Source organism: Muntiacus reevesi, chromosome 17 (genome assembly GCF_963930625.1).
Source record: "Muntiacus reevesi chromosome 17, mMunRee1.1, whole genome shotgun sequence".
NCBI classification, from domain to species: Eukaryota; Metazoa; Chordata; class Mammalia; order Artiodactyla; family Cervidae; genus Muntiacus; species Muntiacus reevesi.
Window position 1 is genome coordinate 8,596,464 of NC_089265.1, and position 25,914 is coordinate 8,622,377.

Sequence of the window (25,914 nt, forward strand, 5' to 3'; positions counted from 1 at the left end):
GATGGGCGTTTGGGTTATGTCCAATCGTTGATGACTGCAAACAAAGCTGCAGTGAATAACCTAGTACAGTCAACGTTTGGCACGAATGCGAGTATATCTGTAGGATAAATTCTCAGAAACTGCATTCCTGGGTCAAAAGGTATATGCATTTAAATTTTGGGTAGATATTGCCAAATTGCCTTCCGTAAGAGTTGGGCCAATTTACATTCTTGCCGGCAAAGGGGGAGGGTGTCTTTTTCCTTAAGGATTACCAACAAACTGTATCATCAGAGTTCTGGATTTTTGCCAACCTGAAGAATGAAAAATGGTACTTACACTTTCCTCATTATGAATGAAGTTGAGCATCTTTTTATATGTTTAAGAGCAAATTATACTTCCTTTTCTGTGAACTGCTCATAACCTCTATTTTTCTAATGGATGTTGTTTTCTTATTATCTTCTAGAAGTTTCCTATATATTAGGGAGATCAGTCCTTCACCTATGATATGAATTGCAAGTATTTACCCCAGTTTGTTTTTTGAATTTGCTTACCGTAATTTTTCCCTGCAGAAGATTTTTATTCTGTCGTGATCTAATTTATCCATCTTTTTTGTCTTCTGATTTTCAAGTCGTGGTTAGAAAGGCTTTGCTTTCTAAAAGAATTCTCCCTTGCTCATTCTTCAATTATTTGATTCTTTACATTTAACTAAATGAAAAAACAGTACATACAGTACTGTTAAGATCACAAACTCTAGAGGCAAACTGCCTATATTCATATCCCAGATCCACCACTTATTAGCCATGTGACCTTGCATAAGTCACCTAAAACTCTATGGGCTTCAGTTTCCACTCCAACAAGTGAGGGTAAAACAGTTAACACCTCCACGGGTCATAGTGAAGATTAAACGCATTAGTCAGACATGACTTAGCAACTAAACAACAGCAAATGTGAATCAATTACTAGTGTCTGGCATAGAGTTAAGCACTCAATATGCATGAGCTATTATCAACATATATCTGTTGGAACTTATCCTGGTTTAAGAATGTGAAGTATAGATCCAACTTTGGAGGGTTTTCTGGTTTTGTTTTTTCCATATGGCTACACAATTGTACCATAACCATTTACTGCATATTTCATCTTTTCCTCACTGATTTAAGATGTCACCTGTATCATATACTATATTTTCACACATATTTAAGAATTTCTGATACTTCTATTCTGTATATTGACTTATCTGTTCATGGACAGTCCCATGTTTCAATTATTAAGCTTTGCTTTTACTATCTGTAAGAGCCAACTGTTCCTCTTTGTTCTTATTTTACAGTTACCATAACTATTCCTGTTTATTTTTCCAAACGAATTTTTTAAATGAATGCATCAATTTCTAGAACAAAATTAAAATATCATTAGTATTTTACTTCAAATCATGTTACCTTTATATATTAACTTTAGGGACAACTGATACATGATTCCTGTTTAGTCTTCGAATCCAGTAAACTGGTATGTTCTTCCATTTGTTCAAGTTTTCTTTTTGTGCTCCTCTGTTTCCTTCACAAAGGTTGGACATATTTCTTGCCAAGTTTGTTCTTAAATTTTAACTTTTTTGGTTGCTATTACAAAGGGGGTGTTTTTTTCTATTATATTTTCCAACAGGTTGTTTAGAGTAAAGCTGTTGGTTTCTGTCTAACAAGTATATAAATTGATACCTTATTAAACTCTTGGATTTTGTAGTTATGTAATCTTATCATCTGCAAATGGCATTAGTTTTACCTTCTCTTTTCCAATCTGTACATCTCTAATTGCCTTGTCTTATCTGACTGATTGACTAGCACCTACAACACAATGTTAATAATAAACAATCATCCAAAGCAGGCCAAGTCATAACTTGATACAACACAGGCAGCCCTGGAAAAATTAAGCAGTAAAGAAATGTGAAGGTTTGACTCTTACCTTCTTGCAAAGTAATAACCTACCAGGCCACAGTTCATAAAAGGATGGAGATTTTTTAAGAACACAAAAAAGGTAAGATTAAAGCCAAGATGATGACCCTTAAGAACAAAAGAATTTAGTAACAGTACACACCTGCCACTAGGCAAAGCAAGCATTAAGCACCTCCACATTCCTTCTTGACTGGGACTTAAATGAAAATCTCTAATATTTCTTCATTAAGCATGATGTTGGCAGATATGTTTTATCACATTAAGGAAGTAGCTATCTCTGAATGTTATCAAGAATGGTTGTTAAATATGGTCAAATAACTTCACAGCATCTAGGGAAACAGTTATATCAGTTTTCTCCCTAGACCAACTAAATGATGAATTATATTAATAAGGGCTTCCCAGGTGGCACTGTGGTAAAGAATCCACCTGCCAGTGAAGGAAAGGCAAGAAATATGGGTTCAATCCCTGGCTGGGGAATATCCCCTGGAGTAGGAAATGGCAACCCACTCCAGAATTCTTGCCTGGAAAATTCCATGGACAGAGGAGCCTTGCGGGCTACAGTCCATGGGGTCACAAAGAGGCCGATATGACGGAGCCACACACAACGAACTATGTTAATAAATTTCCTAATATTGACAAATCCTTGCATTCTAAGACTAAATCCCATTGCTAGATTCTGCTTACTAGTATTTATTTAGCAGTTTTGTATCTATATTCATAAGTGAGAATGGTTTATTTTCTTTTTAGTGCAATATTTATCAGGTTTGGTTTCAATATTATACTTGTTTCATAAAAAGAATTTGACAATCCTTTCAGTTTAAATATACTATTGGAATTATACATTCTTTAACTATTTAGAAGTCACCTCTAAAATTGGACATAATGCTTTGGGAGGAGGCAATCTTTGACAACTTTATTTCTTCTAGAAAAATCAATCTCTTAAGATTTTCTCTTTCTGGGGTCAGTTTAGGTCAGTTATATTTTTCTAAAAGTTATCTATTTCATCCAAGTTTTCAAATTTATTTTCAAAGAATTGAGTAAATAGCCTCTTATCTCTTATGATTCTTCAACTCTTCTATTTCTATTATTCCCTCTTTCAGTTCTTATTTCATATATTTGTACTTTATTCCTTTTCTCCTTTATCAGATAGCTAATAGTCACAGTACAATTGTTTTTTTCAAAGAGCCACCTTTTGGATTACTCACATTGTTCTGTTTTTGTGCTTATATTTATAGTTCTTAGAAGAGCAAACCTTTAGCAGGTGTTCTACACCTCTTCCTCTCCCCAAAGAGACATCACAGTAATAAATACAGCAAACACTACCTAAGGATAGACAGGCAAGAAAGCAAAGATTAAACAGGAGTGCCAACATTCTCTTGGATGATATATCCAAATCCCAAACACCTGATCAAAAAATAGATTAGCTGTATTTCCAACACGGCTGGAAAAAAATGAGCCATATAAATAAAAGCTGGGCTTTCACAATAATTGATTCACTAAAAATATTATCAGTTCCTCTTTTTCTATTGATTGCTTTTTTATATTTTTTAAAAATTTTTATTGAAATATAGTTGGATTACAATGTTGTGTAAGTTTCAGATGTATAGCAAAGTGATTCAGATATATATATTCAAATATAGATATAGATATATTCTTTCTTCAATTCTTTTCCATTATAGGCGGCTATTATAAGCTATTTAGAATAGTCTCCTAAACTCCTAATTTATCCCTTCCCTGAATATCAGTTCTTACTAGAATAAACTTAGATTTTAATAACACAGGAGGCACTCTGAGGTTTTAATTATAAGCTTTCTGCCCCTTCCTCTCTCTAGCAATTGACTGACCACCAATTCAGTCCAGCAAGCAGGAATTCCCCTTTTCCCCCTGTCCGAAAGTTCTCTGAATATTGCTCTGTAGCCAGGCACTGCAACAAAGAGCCCACCACTACATAAAAAGACCAGTTCCTGTGTGCCCTGCCAGTCAATGGTGCCCAGAGCCTGCCAATGATCTCAACAGAGTGCGCTTCTAATGAGCCAGTCTAGGCCAGGTTTAGTTCTAACCAGCCACCCAAAGTAGGCCTATTCATATTTTGATCCACTTTAGGTAGCCTGGGAGAAATTAAAGAAGTCTGAAGGGTTGAATCTCACCTTCTTGCAAAGCAGAAATCTACTAGCAGGCTGTAGTTTATGAAAGGGTGTACATTTCTGTAAGAATACCCAACAAAGGTAAGGTTAAAGTTAAGATGATAACCCTTCACCCCAAACGTATTTGGTAACAGTGCACACCTGTACTAGGCTAAGCCAAAAACACTCAGCCAAACACACTACACAGACAGGCTTTGTCGTCTGAAGTCACAAGGTGACGCTCCTGCCACAGAGCTTTTCAGAGTAGGGGCACATGTAACAGATGTAGACAGAGGTAATACAGAGAGGTGAAGAGCTGTTAAACAGACTGGGGATGAATTTAACTTCCAAAGCAGTAATATTCAGTCTGTAAGCTTCAATCTTAAGCCACTGAAAACACACCTGAGAAGTAACACTGCCCATTTCTGGGGCCAATCAGAACCTTTGATAACCTGTCAAGGCAGTAGTCCCAGGGTAGAGACAGGAAAGCCACTATCTAAAATGCAAGTATGGGGGGGTGGGGGTGGTTACAACAGCTGAACACAAAGGACGTGCATTGTAGGCTTAGCCCTACACCAAAAAAAAAAAAAAATTGGTTGATTGGTCCAGCAATAGCAATGCATGCATGGCTATATAAAAAGGCAGAAGAGCCAGGTCCTGAGGTTTTGCAGTCAGAATTAATAGATGGATAGAGGGGGAAAAAAATCTGTTGGCTCGTTTCTGTTATGCTAGTTAATCTTTTACAAAAAGTGTTATCTACATACTAAATAACCGATTGGGAAGACTTTGGTTAAGATAAAGGAGAACTAAATTCAGGACAATTTTAATCTTCAACCAGTATGGGGATCTGATCAAGCTTGTTTGTTTTTTAATGTCTGGGAGGACATACCAAAGCCACCAGTGTATAAAAATGAAGCTTCATACAAGTTGGGGAAGTTCAGCATTGAGAAGCATTGCCTTTAAATATCCATTTATGAATCCTAGTTTGTTAAAGGAGAATTCACGTTCAAGATAAAGTTTAGATAATAGGATTATCTTATATAGTTTAGAGATAATCTGGATTTTTTTTTAACTCATTCTCTGAATTTGAGTCTAAAATAAGCGTTTTAAGGCTGTTAATGAGTTAGGAGTGAAGTGATGGGGGACATAGGATACAAAGCTGCTGATGTAGGTGAATGTGAACAGGTCACACGGCGTCAGTTCCCAAACTACTTCAAACGCAAAGACCTCCACCTTGTCCATTCTCATACTGAGGAGGGTGTGCGATGCATAGATTCAGAATCATCTTCTCCTATCTTATACTCAGCAAATCTTACGGAAAAGAAAAAGGGAAGAATCCCTAAGAAATTATAATAGTATAATTTATCTTGGCATCGAACCATCCGTGAAAGATTTATCACCACTTAACCCTCCAACAGCTCGAAGGCAGCGGTTCACGACTGCTGAATGCATTAGTATCACCGGAAGGGCTTGTTTAAAAGACAGCACTTTGAGAAGCAATGTAATCCTTCTCAAGGCATGATCCTCTCGTTGGTGGCAGGAGAAAAAGGGGACAACAGAGGACGACATGGCTGGATGGCATCACCAGCTCAAGGACCTACGAGTTTGAGCAAGCTCCGGGATGTGGGGAAGGACAAGGAAGCCCAGCGTGCTGCAGTTCATGCGGTCGCAAACAGTCACATACGACAGAGTGACTAAACAACCGGTTGGCGGACTTGCGCTGTCTGCGGCCTTCTACAGTGCTGAGACAGAAATTCAGAGAGTGAAGCTTTCAAAACTATTAGAGCAGTTTCCAGAACTTCATATTTCTCCCTTCATTTTATTCACTTTATTTCGTTTTCCTAGCATCTCACTGTTATTACATTTTATGTATTCTATTAGAGTCGCCAAAAGTATTGGTACGCGATTGGGAAATTGTTTTTAAGTTTGGCAAGCACAGCTCTTCGGCGTGACTGATACACAAGTGCAGAACCGGGAGCACGGGGCCAGGGGAAGCTCCTGCCAAGTCGGGGAAATCGGGCAGTTCTGGAGGATAAGGGCAGCGTGAGGCTAACTCCTGCAACCAGAACACTGGCGTGAGAAACAATTTCAAAACCTCAGTATATACACATCGTTCTTATCATTCCACGGCTCCCGTGACAACACAACCCGCACCACCTCAGCAAGTGGCCCGAATCCCGGCCGCCAAAGCAGAGAAGAAAGGAAAGTGGATGCACACCCGTGAGAAAGGGCGGAAAGCAGGTCAGCGATTTTTCTGCCCGAAGTTTGAAGCCGCCGAGGGGTATTTACAGTCTAAGTGGGCCGTATTAACGTACTAGATACCTTCACTGTGTCTCCCGTTGTTCTAGTGGATGAAAACCTAAACAAAGAAAGAGGATCGATCCCCCATCCCCTCCACTCCCAGCGCCCTCCGCGCCTGCGCAGACCCCCAGCAGCCGACCCTTCCGAGGCCGGCCCCCGGCTCCCTTCCGGCGCCCTGAGGATGCGCGTGCGCAGAGGCGAGGACCGCGCCCTCGGTGCGTGGCCGCGTCCTTACCCGCTACAACGGTGGGCTCCTTCCGGCCCGGCAAGGCCTCTTGGGGGCTGACGATCTTGGAGGCGGAGTCACCCATTCGCGGGATCGGGAAGAGGCTGTGAAAGAACTGGCGGGCCGTTCTGGTGGCCGAGAGCATGGACGGGCCACTGGCCAAGGGGCCTCCGGGCTGTCGGGAGCGGAGGCGCCGCTGCGGAGTGGGCGGCTGGCGCGGCGCGGCGGGAGCTGCGTGCCCTGGACGCGGGGCTGGCGGGCGGGTTAGCGGCGACACGTGCGCCGCGGGTTGTGCCGCTGCCGCCGCCGCCGCCCCGGAACCGAGGTTATTGCTCAACCTCGGGCCGGGAGGGCCAGGACAGGGGGCGTGTTCTCGCCCTGAGCCGGGCTTGTGCAGGGAGGCACCTGCGAGTTCTTGCTCCCCTTCTGTACAAAGTTCCCGGGCGGAGAACGAGTGTCCTAATGACAGTGCGAAGTACGTGAAGCGGAAGAGGCCAAAATAATAATAATAATAATCCGCTACTTGGGCTTTAAAGTCACTACCGTTTTCACAGCCCCCTTACCAATTGCTGGGTATGCCCAGTAAGCTGTACGACGACCTGACTTTCAAACTAGCATCTGTGTCTGCTTCCACTGGAGCCAGTATGATGGTTAATAATCCAAAAGATGGATTATTTATCCAAAGTGAAAACTAACCACAATTTTCAAAAAGTTAAGAATATAGGGAAGATAATTTAATATAATGTTTTATATATATATACACATATGCACACACATATATATAATACATTGGTGATTATCATCATAATATATTTCCCCCATTTTACAAAGGGGAATAAAACAGCGAGATACTAATACTTTGTTAATGCAGTTCAGGTAAACTTAAAGGTGCTATCGGATCATTCTTGACTTTCAAATCATGGGGCGTAACATTTGTTCTGTGACAAATTTTCGAACCAAAAAATAAGGTGGGTGGAGGCAGATGGGTGACTGGGAGTTCCATATGTGAGATTTTGGTTTTCTGCAAGTGTTATGCCAAAGTGGGCAGATAGTCTCATGAGGAAAGGAGCTTCAGATTAGCACCCCCAGAAATGAGGAGGCTTTTACCCAACCTTCCACGGAGGTTCAGTTGCCTTGTTTTCTTCCTGTGGTCTGTAACATAAGGACAGGAGGATCAGCGCTCCTGTGTTGTAGGATGTGGCCTGACAGGAAATACTAAAATTTAGATTAAAGTGTTTATTTTGTAATACGGATTCTGTTCTGGGCAGTGTGCCTCGGTTCTTCTTATTTATTTGGTTTTGCTATGAGATTACAGGAAGTAGTTTCTGTAGGCCTTTCCTGAAAACTCTCCAAGGTGTCCATTATAGGTGGTAAGATCATTCTTCTGTCAAGGGAAATAGTCTGTTTTCTTTTACATTTCTGCATTTTGATACATGCTGATTTGCTTTTTCTGTTTTTTTTGTGACTGATTGTATAAAATTAAGAACTGAAGAATTTTTCACGTCAAGGAGAAGTACTTACATTGTGTTAAGCAAGAAAGCACAACAAAGCTACTAGTGTAGTATGTAGTGTACATTATATAAATAAATGCATACACCTCTCCTTAGGCACCCACTGAAGAAAGGCTAGAAAAAATTAAAACGATGTTTGCAGTTGTGCTGTTGATCATGGTAATGACTGACTAGCTTTCTCTTGCTTTAAACTTCTTGTTTGAAATGGTTACATTTTTACAGTGTTCTCAGATGTTCCAATAGCTGTGTTACTTTTATTATTATTAAAAAAAAAAAAAAAAAAAACCTTTTAAAAGAGAAAAATACCTTATTTCATAAAACAGGATTTTCTTACCTCATTTACCAGAATAGATGAGAGAAAAGTTGAATTGAGATTGGTTTGTTGAGAGGATGACTGTTGTTGCCTTCAATGATGCCATTTTCATCATTAGAGTTTCCTTTTCTTCAAACTGCTCCTAATCCCTTCTGAGCTTCTCCACACTGAGAGTCTTTTTTTGTCCATATTCCCCATTGGGCACACACTGCTTTGATGTGTTATTTTTGTGATTATGCTCTGATTTTCCAACGAATTTTAACAATGCATGTTCTTTAGGATTCAGTCTAACCATCTTCTTTGGTACAATAAAGAGCCAAAATACAGCAGTGTAGACAAAATAAGAAGTTTATTTCTTCTATTATGTAACGATCCAGAAATAGTTCAGCACCGAGCCAGACCATGTCTGTTTTTTTAAAAAAAGTTTGAAAGCCATGTTCTAAGAAGACTATGAATTCTCAGAAGGCCCTTTGAGCAGGGCACGCTCTGCAGTGCGTGTGCAAGGAGGAGCCATGACTAGGGGCAGGGCCACAACCATGAGGACAGCCTCACAAGTTCCTTGCACCATCAGGTTGAGTGTGGAGAAAGCAGAAGAGCATGGCCGGGTCCCCCACGGTGCATGGGGATGTGGAAGGACTGAGAGAGCTCATGACCCAGATAAAACCTGAAGTTAGAATAAGGAGCCCCCCGTGCTGAGACCATGTGACCAGATGGAACTGCAAAGCCCTCCCTCATCTGGAGCAGGAGCCCGCCTGATGCCCAAAGGACATCCAGAAACAACTGTGTCTCAGCCTGGCAGGAGCCCAGTGACCAGGAGTCCATACCACACCAATGCACACGCTTAGGACAGGGGCCAAAGCCGAGAGACACGGCAGTGGGACCCCACGAGACCAGGAGCACACCAAGCTCTCCAAGAACCCAGATACTGTCTTGAAAAGAGTAAGGAAAGCCTTGGAGAGAACCTCAAAAGACTGAACATGGGAGTCCATGCCCCAGGGCTGAGAAAAGAGCTGTCACAGGTGTGGAAGATGAACTCAAGGACAAATGGTGCAGTGAAAGAAAGTGAAGGTCACAAAGTCGTGTCTGACTCTTTGGAATCCCTTGAACTATACAGTCCACGGAATTCTCCAGGCCAGAATACTAGCCTTTCCCTTCTCCAGGGGATCTTCCAAACCCAGGGATCAAATCCAGGTCTCCCACACCCAGGTCTCCCCCATCACAGGTGGGTTCTTTACCAGCTGAGCCATAAGGGAAGCCCAAGATTACTGGAGTGGGTAGCCTATCCCTCCTCCAGTGGATCTTCCCAACCCAGGAATCGAAACCAGGGTCTCCTGCAGTGCAGGCAGATTCTTTACCATCTGAGCTAAATGGTGCAAGGGTGAGCTTTGTCCCCCTTAAGAGGCATTTCAGATCTGCCCCTGTTCTTTATTAAACCATGAATAACTGCCAGGGGCGCCCTGGTGGACTCAAACTGATATAAAGCTTTTTTTTTGGTCTTTTTAGAGAAATCCACTTCAGCAGGCAAGAGGTACCCTTACCAGTGAATAAACAGAAAGCTTACTATGATACTTGATGTTTGCATACTTAAAACCTCGTGCCTTATTTATGGTCTGTAGAAGATTCAGAGTTGTCTTAAGCATGTTAATTCATTGCTTAGATTATTTTACTGTGTTTTAAGAGAAAATCACAATAATAATACAGTTTTTTGAAGTTTCTCTTGCCAGGGTTTCAGTTTCCTGAAGTCAGTCTCAGTTTGAAAATATTTAATGGAAAATTCCAGAAATAATGTATAAGTTTTCATTTTCGTGCCATACTGAGCAGCGTGATGAATTCTTGCTGTCCCTCTCCATCTCCCCCCACCCACGACACACATGAATCATCATTTTGTTCTGCATATCCCATCCGTTAGTTACTTAGTAGCTTACTCCGCCATCAGATCAACTTTCAGGTGTCTCATTGCTTGAGTTCAAGTAAACTTTATTTTACTTATTAATGACCCCAAAGGGCAAGATTGGTGAAACTGGCAATTGGGATGTGCCAAAGAGCAACCATAAAGTACTTCGTTTAATCGAGACTTTCCTGGCGGTCCAGTGGTTGAGACTTCGCCTTCCGGTGCAGGGTGTACGGATTCGGTCCCTGGTCAGGGAGCTGAGATCCACCTGGCTCGGAACCAAAAAGCCAAAACAGAAACAGTAATGTAATAAATTGAATAATGACTTAAAAAATGGTCCACTTCAAAAAAAATCTTTGAAAAGATAAAGAAAAAAAAATCATATGCTGAGGTTGTGAAGATCTTCGGTAAGAACAAATCTATCTGTGAAACTGTGAAGAAGGAAAGAGAAATTCGTGCTAGTTTTGCTGTCACACCTCAGGCCAAAAAAGTTAACAGCCACAGTGAGTGATAAGTGGGTAGTTAAGATGGAAAGGACATTAAATCTGTATAATGTTTTGAGAACAAAAGCTCCACCATATTCACATAAATTGTATTACAGTACATTGCCTTAATTGATCTATTTTATTATCGGTTATTGTTGTTCATTTCTTTCTACACCTAATCTATAAATTAAGCTTGATCATAGAATGTATGTACAGAAAAAAAACACAGCATAGATAGGGTTCCATGCTTGCCATGTTTCAGGCATCTACTGGGTAGCTTGGGTCATATCCTCAAAGATACAGAGGAATGACTGTAGTTACTGGTTGTTAAGCACCTATTAGCCACCCTGTCGTGGGCTTCCCAGGTGGCACTGGTGATAAAGAACCCGCCCACCAACCTGGGAGACATAAGAGACATAGGTTTTATACCTGGGTTGGGAAAATCTCCTGGAGGAGGGCACGGCAACCCACTCCAGTATTCTTGCCTGGAGAATCCCATTAACAGAGAAGCCCGGCGGGCTACAGCTCATAGGGTCACAAAGAATCGGACACGACCGAGATGGCTGTGCACACACACACACGGGGGAATCAAACTTTTGAATGGAGGGGCAGGGCTCTGCAGACAGCAGAGGAACAAGCTGAATGCTTGGAAACCAGGAAACATCAAAGATGCTGTCAGAGAATAAGCCAGGAAACCTTCAGATGTATAACTCACACTTTCCCAACCCATGGTGGCCTTTGGAAAGGACCAATAAGAGGTGACCTTGAGCTTTTTCCCTGGCTAAGTCCCCGGTGATTGTGCTCACCTCCGCTGTCACCAGTGCCCCCCCCCCCCATCACAACGGATGCTACTTCCCCATCAGAGGGGGCTCATCATGCCGCCCCCATCAGAGCATCTGACACTGCCACCCCTGTGTGGCTGCCACTCCCTAGGGCTCAGGGGTCACCTCGTTTTAATTAGAGAATTCCTTGGGATTGCAAAAAGTTGGAGACAACTGAGCGACTTCCATTTTCACTTTCACTTCACTGCCACCTTGGAAGGCAGGACAGCTTGTGACAATCTTTTCTCAGTCTACTTGGGGTACACTCCCAAGCCAGGTTAGTTTCCCTAAGGAGTGATCTCATATCAGTATGAACCATTCCTTCATAGCTCCTATCAGAAAAATAACTGGGATAATAACAGTAGCACCTAACTCAGATTTTTTATTTTGGCTTTGTTTTTTTTCTTGGTGGTGATTACATAAGTCAATACAAGAAAAATGCCTGAAATCATGTCTGGCACATAAGAAGCCCTCAGTAAGTATTAGCTATAATTATTTTAAACATTTATTTGTGTGACTGTTGGAAATCCATCTCATCCACTAGACCATGAACTCTAGGAACAGACGTTATGTTATGTCCTTTTTTTTTTTTTTTAATCCCAACTGCCTACTCATTGTCAAGGCCACAGGAAGAATTCAGCCAATGTTGGTCAAATGAATGCATGAATCAATCATAGCATCTCTGGAACCAACTGGGCAAATCGTTTCAAAAGTTCCTTCTTTCCACTTCTCCTCAATGTTTGATGGGTCCTGACGCAAGTAGGACTAACATCTCTTATTTTGCATCCAAGTGTTCTCTAGTTAGTATACAAGTTAAGCTCCATATACACACAGAGACACATGCATGTACACATGCACATCAGAGTCCCCCAAAGGATGCAAATAGAGTTTTCTTTGTTTTAACAGCTTTATCAAGATGAATAATTGATATCCAAAAGCTGCACGTATTTAACAGATAAATTTGGTGGGCTTGGACATAGGCAAACGTCTCTGAAACCAGCACCACAATCATGGTGACAGATATTTTCATCATCTCCAAAATTCTCTTGTCTCCCTTTGTTTTGTTTTGATTTGGTTTCATGTGGTGAGATCACTTAACAGGAGATCTACCTTCTTAATAAATCTTTAAATGCACAATACAGTATTATTCACTACCGGCATTATGTTGTACAGCAGATTTCTAGAACTAATTACTATTTTGTAACTGAAACTTTATATCCATTGAACAACATCTCACTTCCCCCACCTCTCAACCCCTGGAACCACCATTCTGTTCTTTGTTTCTATGAGTTTGACTAATTTATTTTTAGGTGCCTCTTATAAGTGGAGTCATGCAGTATTCGTCCTTCTGTGACTGACTTATTTAACTTAGCATAATGTCCTCCAGGCTCATCCATGTTATAGCAAATGAAAGGATTTCTTTCTTTTCGAAGGCTGGATAATATTTCATTGTGTATATGTGCCCTATTTTCATCCATTGATGGACACTTTGATTGTTTCCAGGTTCTCACTACTATAAATAGCCAGAAGATCTCTTTAGGATGTTTTATAAGACAGTTTTTAAACCGCACATTTAGATTTACAACAAAATTAAGAGAGAGGTACAGAGATTTCCCACTAACCCTCTGTTTCCTCACAAGCATAGACTACTGCCACAATGATCAACATCACTGGCTAGAATGGTATATTTCTTTACCAAGGATTTTTACATTAGCACGTCATAATCACACAAACTCCATAGTTTACCGTAGGGTTCACTCTTGCTGTTGTTCATTCTATGGATTTGGACAAATGAAGGATGACATATCCTGGAGGAGGGCATGGCAACCCACTCCAGTATTCTTGCCTGGAGAATTCCATGGGCAAAGGAGCCTGGCAGGCTACAGTCCCTGGGGTCACATAGAGTCGGACACGACTGAAGAATCTTAGCACAGATGCATAATGACATATATCTATGACTATAATACCATACATATAGTATCATATCATATATGGTATTGTCACTGTCCTAAAAATCCTCTGTTCTCTGCCTATTTACTTCCCCCACCTGGACTCTCCAGAAAGCTTATTAAGAATATTGTGGTTTTTCAGGTTAACTTAATATGTGTCCCACAAACAGATCGCACCTTCTGTTTTTCACCCTGTGCTCTACAGCAGGTTCTCACTAGTTGTCTATTTTATACGTAGTCTCAATTGTGCATATATATCATCCCCAATCTCCCAACTCACCCCACCCCCTTTTCCCTTCCTTGTCGTCCATATGTTTGTTCTCTACATCTGTGTCTCTATTTCTGCTTTGCAAATAGGTCCATCAGTACTGTTTTTCTAGATTCCACATATATGCACCGATATGTATGTTTTTCCCCTTCTGTCTGACTTCACTCTGTGTGACAGTCTCTAGGTTCTCTTATACAAGGTGCCCGGAACAGTCAAATTCACAGAGTCAGAGAGTACATTGGTAGATGCAAGGGTTGGAGTGGGGAGTAGGCAGGGAGACTGAGAGTTTAATGAGGCCAGAGTTTCAGTTTAGGAAGGTGAAAATTTGGGTGATAGAGGATGGTGAGAGTTGCACAACTATGTGAATGTACTTACTGCCACTGAACGCTACAGTTAGATATGGTTAAAATAGTATGTTTTTTAATATGTGACTTTTACCACAATAAAAATATTTTTTAAAAAGAATGCTGTAATTTGTCAACATTATTTTTCTGCTCTAAGTGCTTGCTGAGATTATATAACCATTAAACAACATAATCCAAGTGAAAATTCTTAATATAGTCCCTAATGCCTGGTGACTCAGATAGTCTGCCTACAATGTGGAAGACCCAGGTTCAATCCCTGGGTCGGGAAGATCTCCTGGAGAAGGAAATGGCAACCCACTCCAGTATTCTGGCCTGGAAAATCTCTTGGACAGAGGAGCCTGGTAGGCTACAGTCCATGGGGTCACAAAGAGTCGGACACGACTGAGTGACTTGGCTTTCGCTTTCACTAATGCCTAATAGCTGTTGTTATTGTTATTATTTTGTCTTTGTTATGAGAAATGATGAGCCAAGAGGCCTGGACCACCTTTGGAGAGACAATAAAGATTTGAAGATTAAATGATTAAATGGCAAAGTGAATGAGTACTAAAAAGGAGTGAGTGCTGACTTATAATGGAGAAGGCAATGGCACCCCACTCCAGTGCTCTTGCCTGGAAAATCCCATGGACGGAGGAGCCTGGTAGGCTGCAGTCCGTGGGGTCGCTCAGAGTTGGACATGACTGAGCGACTTCACTTTCAGTTTTCACCTTCATGCATTGGAGAAGGAAGTGGCAACCCACTCCAGTGTTCTTGCCTGGAGAATCCCAGGGATGGGGGAGCCTGGTGGGTTGCTGTCTATGGGGTCAGACAGAGTCGGACACGACTGAAGTGACTTAGCAGCAGCAGCAGCACCTAACTTAAAATACTTATTTTGGACTAACTAGCTCTGTGGTCTTTCACTGGTTATACAATGTCTTAGTTTTTGTCATCTTAAAGTTGAAGCAAGAGGAGAGAGAAGTCACAACTTCTCTAAATGCACTGAGTCACCAACATTTTAACCTGCATTTGGCAGAACCCTCCGTTGGTGGATAGTTCATCAGGTTCATCCAGAGCCCAAAGGTGATATTGTCGAGTTGTCCAGGCTTGAAAAACAAGACTGTCTGGTTCTTAGTCCAGAAAACACCTCTAGCCACACAGAAAGTCTCAGTAACTATGTGCTGAATGAATAGTGAACGATCCAGTGTTATCTAATTTAAAACTGACTTAGATAGGCTTTTTAAAGCTTAATTATCAAATAACTTATTTATTTGACTATTGGTTATCAACAATAATTCTTAAACTTTGGGTCTTCCTTGCCAACTCCAGAGAAAAAAGTGAGATTTCCCTCAGCATCCAGTTACATATATGTCATATTTAAAATCAGAGGGAAAAGAACAAAAGAAAATACAGTCATATCTCATTTTGGGCTTCCCTGGTGGCTGACATGGTAAAGAAGGCACCAGCAACGTGGGAGACCTGGGTTCGATCCCTGAGTCAGCAAGATCCCCTGGAGAAGGAAATGGCAACCCACTCCAGTATTCTTCCCTGGAGAATTCCGTGGACCGAGGAGCCTGGCGGCTATAGCCCATGGGCTCGCACAGAGTCGGACATGACTGAGCAATTAACTTTCACTTTCACCTCCTTTTACCGTGTTCCACTTTATTGCATTTGGCAGATATGGCATGTTTTACAAACTGAAGGTTTGTGACAATCCTGCGTCCAACAGCATTTGCTCCACCTGGCATCTCTGTGTCCCAACTTGGTGATTCTCGCAGTACTTGAAAATTTTTCATTATTATTATATTGCTTCTGGTGATCTGTGTATCAGTGATCTTCTGTTGTAATTGTTTTGGGACACCACAAACCACACCCATATAAGAAGGCAACTTAATTATTGAAAGGATGACAAAAGATTTAGAATATGACATAAATTCAGTTGATAAGCAGGGTTTGAGAGGACTGGCTCCAGCGTTGAAGGAAGCTCTACTGTGGGTAAAATGCTATCAGCATTGCATGCTACAGAGAAATTCCTGAAAGAAAGAGTCAATGGATATGGCAGACTTCTCTTTGTCTTATTTTAAGAAGTTGCCACAGCCACCCAGCCTTCAGCAATCACCACCCTGATCAGTCAGCAGTCTTCAACATCCAGACAACACCCTCCACCAGCAAAACGCTATCAATTCACTAAAGGCTCAGATAATGTTTAGCATTTTTTAGCAATATTTTTAATTAAGACATGAACATTGCTTTTTTTAGACATAACACTATTGCACATTCAGTAGACTGCAGTATTTCGTAAATATAACTTTTATATGCACTGGGAATCCAAAAAATTCACGTGATTCATTTTAGTGGAATATGTGCTTTATTGGATGGTCTGGAACCCCGCCCACAATATCACTGAGGTGATCCTGTAACCCAAACGCTGACAGTGGTTTTCTCTCTATAATAGGCCTGTGGTTAATTTTTATTTTTTTCCTTATACTTTCCTATTTTTGAATTTTCTGCAGTATACATGTATCACTTTTGTAATCAGAACAACAAAGATGAATTTTAGATTGGTTTAAAAAAAAAAAGTGAACTGTCTTAACCAGTTCAATTTTTTCTTTTAACTTCAAATACTGGACTACCTCATTAAGTTAGATATTTATCTCCTTTGGTTTGTTCATAACCTGAATAGGAAGATAAAACTGCTTTATCAGCGAAAGAAAATATTCTTTCTGCACCTTCAGAAGAAATCAGTGCTTTCAACAGTTAATTGTCCAATTTTAGGTTGTGTTTGAAAAGGGAATGGTTCCCTATTTATTGGTCTTCTTTTATTCAATTCTCATTAGCAAATAAATACTTAAAAATTGCTAACTAATAATTATAAGATGCATGTGCCCTCAGAAATATTTGCTGAATTCCTTTATACCTACTTCAAATTTGTTCAGTAGTTTAATGATCTGATATTGAGTATTTCTGAAGAGCCTTTTTAATGCATGTTTTAAAAAGCAAGCATTTAAAATATTTTGAAGTATATTATTTATTTAAATATATTAACATCTTTAAAAGTAGGCATTGAAGATTGACATAATTTTTAAATAATCTCGAAAGGTTAACTATCTCAATGTGAGTAAAAATAGAAATTAAGATCTCTAATTCAAGACTAACTTTAAGCTCTGCTTCCCTCACGGTGGCTACCGCTTAGTATATTTGACAAATAAATGAATGAAATTCTCTTTAACTAGGTTTATATGTCATTCTTTACACTCCAAAATTATAAATAAACATGTGCTTGTTCCAAAAACATCACACAGTACAGAATATCCAGAGATAAAGCAGCCGCTTGAACATATTCTATCATTGGCATACATTCTCTCAGATCTTATTAAATATAGATTTATTTTTAAATTGCTTCATTAAAACATTTTAATCGGGTCTGAAATTTCAATTCTGGTTCTCATATACAAACACCATATAAAATACATTTTGATTTAGAAATAATGTGGTTCTTCTCAAGTTTTGCTTTGCTTTCTTTTGTTTTGTCTTTTACCTACTCTGCCTACAGATAAGATGCAAAAATTTTCTAGGTCACAATTATTTTCCACCAGCATCTCTCCTTGAAACTATAACCAGCAGTAGTGCACAAAAGGAGGAAAAAAGCGTCCATTTTTACCTCTAGTCTTGTGTACATTTTCCATCTTGAGTGAGCTGTGTTTCATGTGCCACGTGCTTCCATCAGCCTCTCAGAAGGTCTAATTGGGACTTAGGCACTTAACAAATATTTGTGGTATTAAATTGAATTTCAGTAGTTATTCTGTAATTTTTAAAGCTTGCAGACGTTGGGAGGAGGATGCACACTTTGGTGTTTTTCACTTCAGAGCCTCAATATACCCATTCCTAAAATCAGGTGACATGGGTAAGCGGGGGTTTGCGAGTTATTTGGGGTTCACCACAGAGAATATTTTGAATGCCTTCAGCCATGCTTTACTTCTTGGTCCTAGATTTCTCAGCTAACATCTCAACTGGAAATAAACTCATTTCCTTAAGCCATCTGGTGGCTCTCACTTGTAACTACAACATCACCAAATGGCCAAACGGCACTTACCTGCATCCCTCAACACAGACAAACTCTGTCATTTTTTTCTGAACGTCTCTTACGAGATGTTAGGATGACATGATGTTATGGTGACATGATACCTAAGTAATGTGTAGGTGTTAAAAACCCAAGAGAAATACTCATGATTTTCACCCCAAGGATACATGAATACCAAGAGCTACATGATGAAGGCTATGGGTGATGGAGTCAGAGAAATTATATTATTACAGTTACATAATAAGTTAAGGTTTATGGAGTACCTATCATGTGCCAGGCAGAGTGCATAGGTTAGAAAAACCAATGCAGTTCCCATATTTTCAGGGAATAGGGGCAAACTGATATGTGAACAGTGTCTAAGTCTTATTTAATACAATAGCCATGCTGAAGTGGAGACAGGAAGACCCTCACTGGGCTCATTTATCCCCCATTGGACACGACGAAATGGGCACTATTCCCTCCAAGAATACACAAAACACCAGAAAATAATACCAAAGTTCCACCAAAATTTCACAGCCTCTTAAGAACCTTATCGAACCTTTCAACTCAGAAAGTGTTCCAATAACATTTTTTTGCTCAGGGGTAATGAGATAGAGCCTGACCAAAATTTTGTGATATTCGCTTGTTAAGAGAGATGTGTTAAATACATTTCAAATGAATAAACATGCATTCTTATACACACCTGATTATTTACAGATCACCCAGCAGGTTGAGTAAGAGGAAGTCAACCTCGCTTTTTCTGCAGACTACTGCCTGGAAATGACTTTGGAGTCAAGTGGGGGGAGACCTGGAGGGAAATGAAGGTCTGGGTTCATGAAAATGCTGTGGATAATTCTAAAAATAAATTTTCCACCAAGTGTATGTCCAGCTGCATTAATATCCTATCTGCCTGCCTGTCTGCTCAGTCATGTCTGACTCTTTACACCCCCATGGACTATAGCCAGGCTCCTCTGTCCATGGGATTCTCCAGGCAAGAATACTGGAGTGAGTTACCAATTCCTCCTCCAAGGGATCTTCCCAACCCAGGGGTCGAACCCATGTCTCTTATGTCTCCTGCATTGGCAGGCAGATCCTTTACCATACCAGAAGTCAAAGTCACAGTCACACTTATCCATAGGAGGCTGTCACTGCTTATCTTCAGCCTTGTTTGGAGCATTAAACCCTGGACCCAACCAGCATTATGAAATGGAAAGTGAGGAGAGATGAGAGCGGCCAGTGTGGAGCTATGAAATATGCACCTCTATCTTTTTCTGCCCATCTCACACTGGGGCAAATGGCAATCAACGTCACTCTGAAGAAATATCAACACTATTCATTTACTGGAACTTTAAATTTAAAAGCTACCAAATTCTTCTAAGGGAGGAATTATTTTCCTTCTATCAATAAATCAACTTTCCTACTTTCCTCTCTCATCTTCCATCCTATTATATTTTAAAAGAAATTCATTCCAGTTAATACAAAAATGAGTATCCAGAAATTATGAAGGATGCTTGTGGACACAGCTCTTGTGATTCACCAAGTCTGTCTGTTAATCTAGGTATCAACAACACACTTGGTTTTCAATCATTTAAATGCTCTCAGTATCCATCTGCTCTTGAAACCAATCAGAACATCCTCACATTATTTTATAAGGGATGCACTAATGGAAAGATACTAAGCCCTTTTATTAATACTAAGAGCTCCATGTCACTTTTAGGCAATCAGTAAGATATTCTAAAAGAAGAGATGATGTCCACATAAGAATAGTACTGGAATAAATTTGAACCTTGTGGAAAGAATCCTCATTTCCCTTATTTAAATGCTCAAAAGTAAAAAATATATACATACTTCACCACATTTCTGCTCTAATATTTATTATTGTCTTTATTAAACCCTACATGGTCAGATAAACAGAGAATAGTTTCCTCAATGAGATCAAGCACTTTTTATAAAATATTTTGACATTGAATAAGGTAAGTATTCCCTTGCTAGTATTCTTTTTCAAACTACTTTGGTCCTTCTCCCTATTCATTTTTGTCAACAGATTTTTAATAAGTTTGTAGTTGTTCCCCAAATTCTTTGGAGTTTTGATTGAAATATTTTCAAGTCATAAATTGGAGAAGACAGACATCTTCAGTTTTCATATCCATGAAAGTGATAGATCTGTCCATTTCTTCCTTCTTTTTCTGCCTCAGTGAATTACAGCATTTTCTTCATGTGGGCCTACCTATTAAGTTTATTCATTGTTATTTTGCAACAGTTTTGCTGCACTTAAAATGTGTCCAAAAGTGCAAGCTAGAGTGACACTTGAAGAACTGAAGTATTTCTAGTATGGTATTTTAAGAAATCACAGAAAATAGAGGAAAATGTAGGAGTTCATCTTTTTTTATGAAGAAACGGCTTGTTTTATAAATTACATTTTGGTTGCTTTATGGAAATACCTACAAAATCACAGTGTGACTGCAGGAAATGTGGTTTTTGAAGAGCACACAGTGTCAGATCAATCTGCTTTCTTTTGATCAGGATAGCTGACTTTTAGATAAGAGTGAAGAATTACATGTGAAGCACTTGGATTTCAGGAAGTGTTTATTCTTTATAAATATGGTTCTGTCACAAAAGAATACTCTGGTGCTGACTCCTTTGTTGGAGAGTTTCTATGTGAGAAGGGGCTATCTGTTTAACTCTATGTTTATTTATTAAATTAAAAGGCAATAGCCATATGACAAACATACATTATTCTTATAGGACAACACAAATAACTTTCCCCATAGTTTCTGTTGATCACAGTCACCTGGGGTGTTGGGGATGGGGGATAAATTGGAAGGCTGAGATTAGCATATACCCACTCCTGGGCTTCCCAGGTAGCTCAGTGGTAAAGAATCTACCTGCCAATGCAGGAGACACGGGTTTGATCCCTGGGTCAGGAAAATCCCCTAACGAAGGAAATGGCAACCCACTCCAGTATTCTTCCCTGGAAAATCTCATCGACAGAGGAGCCTGGCTGCTACAGTCCATGGGGTTGCAAAAGAGTCAGACACGACTTAGTCACTAAACAACAGCAGCAAATACCCACTACTATATAAAACAGATAATAGTAAGGACCTACTGTAGCACAGGGAATGTTACTCAACTCTGTGGCTTATATGGGAAGAAAAGTGTGGATACATGTATATGTAAACTGATTCACTTTGCTCTGCCTCTGAAATAAACACAACATTGTAAATCAACTCTACTGTGATAAAAGCTAAAAATAAAATAAAATTGTATTAAATGAAATTTTTTTTTAAAAAGCAATGTAATTCTCTTGGTCTATTTGTTTAGAAAACATTCCTGTGCCTAAATTCCCAGTGTATGGCTATTAATATTAGACTATATAGCAATGTCAGCTTGAGAACAAAGAGAAGACCATAAATGTAAGACTCCATGATTCTGTGAATTATACTCTTCCTATCCTACCAGTTTATTTAGTATTTTATTAAGTCACGGAAGCCCAAGTCCAAAGGAGACAGAGAGGGTGGGAGTTTTCACGGATGAGCATTGAGATCCTTACAACATACTAATGCCCCCTCTAGATTTACAGGTTTGAAGAGATGACTGTGGTAGAAAGCAGCAGGAACTGATAAAGGCGCAGAGCAACTGGAAATCTCGTATGTTGTCAGTGGGGTGCAAAGTGGTACAACTGCTCAAGTCAGCAAGGCAGAACATCAAACCAAGCCCAGAGCCCTTCTGAGGGCCATTGTTCCCATCCATGAAGTCGCCCTGTATTTTCCCAACAGAAATGAAAATGTATACTCACACAAAGACATGTACATGAATGTATGTATCTCATTACTCATAGTAGCCCCCAAACTGGAAGCAACCCAAATATCCACCAATTGATACATGAATTACATATGCTATAAAATGAACTATTACTTGGAAATAAAAAGAAAATTATTAAATTATTAAATCATACAACATGGATGAGTCTCAAAAAGCTTCTAATAAATAAATGAGACACAAAAACTAAAAACGGTATAATTCTAACTATACAAAATTCTAGGAGAAATAAATTATTGTAACAGAAAGCAGATCATAGTTGCCTTGGGCCAGGGATTGGGGAAGGGGCTTGACTACAAAGCAGCAGGAGGAAATATTTTTGGGTGGTGAAAATGCTCTGTATTTCGAGGAACTATTGTTATACGTATATTACACTTCAAAGAACCTAGAAGAAAAAATTGAATAGCAAAAGAAAGCTGAGTTTATATATATACATATATATATATAGAGAGAGAGAGAGAGACTTAAGTATACATCACATTAATCCAAAATTGTTTTAAATATATAAGTAGGAAAAAACCTAACTAAAGAGGTAAAAGACTGTACTCAAAAAACTATAAGACACTGATGAAATAAGCTGAAAGTGACACAAACAGATGGAAAGATACATAGTGTTCTTGGGTTGGAAGAATTAGCATTGTCAAAATGATTATACTACCCAAGGCAATTTACAGATTCAATGAAACCCCTACCAAAATACCAAGAGCATTTTTCACCAAACTGGAAAAGATAATTTTAAAATTATTTAGAAACACAACAGACTCCGAATAACCAAAACAGTCTTGAAAAAAAAGAGCGAGGGAAACCATGCTCCCTGACTTCAGACTATACTACAAAACTACAGTAATCAAAACAGTATAGTACTGGCACAAAAACAGAAATATAGATCAATGGAACAGAATAGAGAGCCCAGAAATAAACCCATGTACTTATGGTCAATTAATCTATAACAAAGGAGACAAGAATAAAAAATAGAGAAAAGACAGTCTTTTCAATAAGTGGTGCTGGAAAACTAGACAGCTTTATATAAAAGGATGAAATTAAAACATTCTCTAAGACCATATACAAAATAAACTCAAAATGGATTAAAGACCTAAATGCAAGAACAGAAACCATAAAACTCCTAGAGAAAAACATAATTGGAACACTCTTTGATGCAAATCATAGCAATATTTTTCTGGATCTGTCTCCTAAACCAAAGGAAATAAAAGCAACAATAAGCACTTGGGACCTAATTAAACTTAAAAACTTTTGCATAGTGAAAGAAATTGACAAAACAAAAAGACAACCTTATGAATGGGAGAAAATAATTTGCAAGTGACATTACTGATAAGTGGTTAATATTTAACCTATATAAACAGTTCATACAACTCAATATCATAAAACAAATAACCTGATTAAAAAATAAGGAGAAGATAAGAGTAGACATTTTTTCCAAAGAAGACATCCAAATGACCACAGGCACACAAAAAGGTGCTTAACATTGTTAATCACCAGAGAAATGAGATATTATCTCACATCGATCAGAATGACACAAATAACAGATGTTGGTGAGGATGTGGAGAAAAGAAACTCTTATACACTGTTGGTGAGATGGTGCAACCAACTATGGAAACAGTATGGTGGTCTCTGAAAGAACTAAAAAGAGCACTACCATATGACCCAGTGATTCCACTCCTAGGTATATATTTATAAAAATCAAATACACTACTTCAAAAAAATACATGCACCTCAATGTTCACAGCAACATTATTTACTGTTGTCAAAATATGGAAGGATCTATCAACAGATGAATAGATAAAGTGATGTGGTATATACAAATATATACACAAATAGTATAATGGAATACTACTCAGTTGTTAAAAAGAACAAACTTTTGCCATTTGCAACAACATGGATAGACCTGGAGGGATTAGGCTCAGAGAAATTACTCAGACGGAGAAAGAAAAATACTGTATGTTATCACTTATATGTGGAATCTAAAAAAATACAACAAACACAACGGAGTAGTGAATATAACAAAAAAGCAGCAGACTCACAGATATAAAGAACAAACCAGTGGCTACCAATGGGGAGAGGGAAGGGGAAAGGAGTCATATAGGAGTAGAGGGTGATGCAAGACACAGGCCCCAGAGGTAAGCAGTGTTATTTCTTCCATTGGAGTATAATTGCTTAACAATGTTGTTCTACTTTCTGTTGTACAACAAAGTGAATCAACCACACATATACATATATCTCCTCCCTCCCAAAGAGGGAAGGGAGAAGCGGGGCGCTGGAGGAGCGCTGATACACTGTCACACTTGTGGGTTCACCTTCACTCCCTGTTAAAGGTTGAACTGTGGGCCCCAAAGGGTTTATTTGAGGTCCTAAACCCCAGAATCTCAGAATCTGACTGCCTTTGGAAATAGGGTTATTGCAGATGTGATTAGTCATGAAGTCCTACTGGAGTAAGGTGGGCTTCTGATCCAACAAGACTAGTGTTCTAATAGGAAGATGGTGTGACGACCCAGGGGAGAAAGCCATGGAATGATGGAGACAGGCTGGAGTGATGGAGCTCAAGCCAAGGAACACCAAGGACTGCTGCCCCACTGGAAGCCAAGAAGGGCCAAGAAGGATCACCCCAGAGTCTAAGAGGGATCGTGGCCCTGCAGACACACTCTTTGGACTTTTAGCCTTTACAACTGTGAGGGAATACATGTCCGCGCTTTTAAGTCATCCAGCTTATAATTTGTCCTGGCAGCTCTGTGGAGCTAGCCCACCCACCTAGACTGCAAGCTTCTGGAAGGCAGGCCAGGCCTTGTTCACTCTTCCCCTTCAGGGTGTGTCTCACAGCACGTGTGACAGAGAAAGTAACGCACTCATTCTCCTCCTCAGATCCCCAAAGCTGAGGCCTTGCCCTGTGTTGGCTGAGCAGCTCCCCCTCTTTTGTTAATGTATTTATCTTTATTTTTGGCTGGGCTGGGTCTTTGTCGCTGCATACAGGCTTTCCTTAGCGGTGACAAATGGAGGCTACACTCTCGCTGCGGTGCGTGGACTGCTCATGGTGGCGGCCTCTCTTGTTGCAGAGTGCGGCCTCTGGGGCTCAGGCTTCGGTAGCTGTTTCACATGGGCTTGGCTGCCCCGTGGTATGTGGGATCTTCCTGAACCAGGGATCGAACCCATGTCCCCTGCATTGGCAGGCGGATTCTTAACCACTGGACCACCAGGGTGGTCCTGAGCAGCTCCTTTGACACTCATGTGGGAGGTGGCTATGGGGATGGGGCTAACCCTCTGGAGGAATGGGGACCTTTTCTCCCCATGTGATGTCTGCGTTATATTCTTGAAGCCCACTTGGGCGCTTCATCAAGGTTTGTATTGCTGTTGATAACATCGATCAGCCTCACTCTTCGTATGTGAATCAGTTAAACATCTTTCCTCTGGACTCCTAGCACATCTTCTATCTTCTCTGCCACAGACAATTAAAAGGGTCTGCGTGTGCCCCTATCACCCCCCAGATTGAGGATTCTGTTGGGGGAGGTGGTCTTATTTATTTCTGAACCTTTCCCACTCAGTGGCTGGTGCATAACCGAATTCCTGTGCAAGTGCTGAATGAACAGACCTGCCTCTTAGAGTTTAGCTACAGATTCAAGCAAATTTCGGGATGATCTGGAGCATGCATCTCCTCACTCACAGTGACACCGTGTCTTAAAGAAGACCCTGCGTGTCTGAGGCGTTTTACAGGCACATCGTGCTCCTGGAGGGGCTGGGAAGCTGGCCTGACTCATTTCCTCACAGTTTATTATGTGGAAAAACATAAGCCTTCTGTTTTCTTGGGCTGTTAACTTGGCACCTCATTTCATATATAAAACTTGCATTGAAAGATAACTACCTCTGTGATTTAATCAGCCATA

General features: G+C 40.1%; 1 protein-coding gene across 3 annotated transcripts in view; it reads right to left on the reverse strand.

The window, feature by feature from the left end:
* The window catches only part of MSRA (methionine sulfoxide reductase A), a 359,917-nt gene extending 352,927 nt beyond the window's left edge, over positions 1-6,990 (reverse strand). The window contains exon 1 of one of the 3 annotated variants that reach the window (XM_065907831.1): positions 6,579-6,990. In XM_065907831.1, coding sequence (XP_065763903.1) covers positions 6,579-6,714 — 136 coding nt within the window. In that variant the 5' untranslated portion in view covers positions 6,715-6,990. Of the gene's footprint in view, positions 1-6,364; positions 6,433-6,578 lie in introns of those variants that run through there. The other 2 variants (XM_065907833.1, XM_065907834.1) reach the window with 2 other exon arrangements.
* Between the last annotated feature and the right edge of the window lie 18,924 nt (positions 6,991-25,914).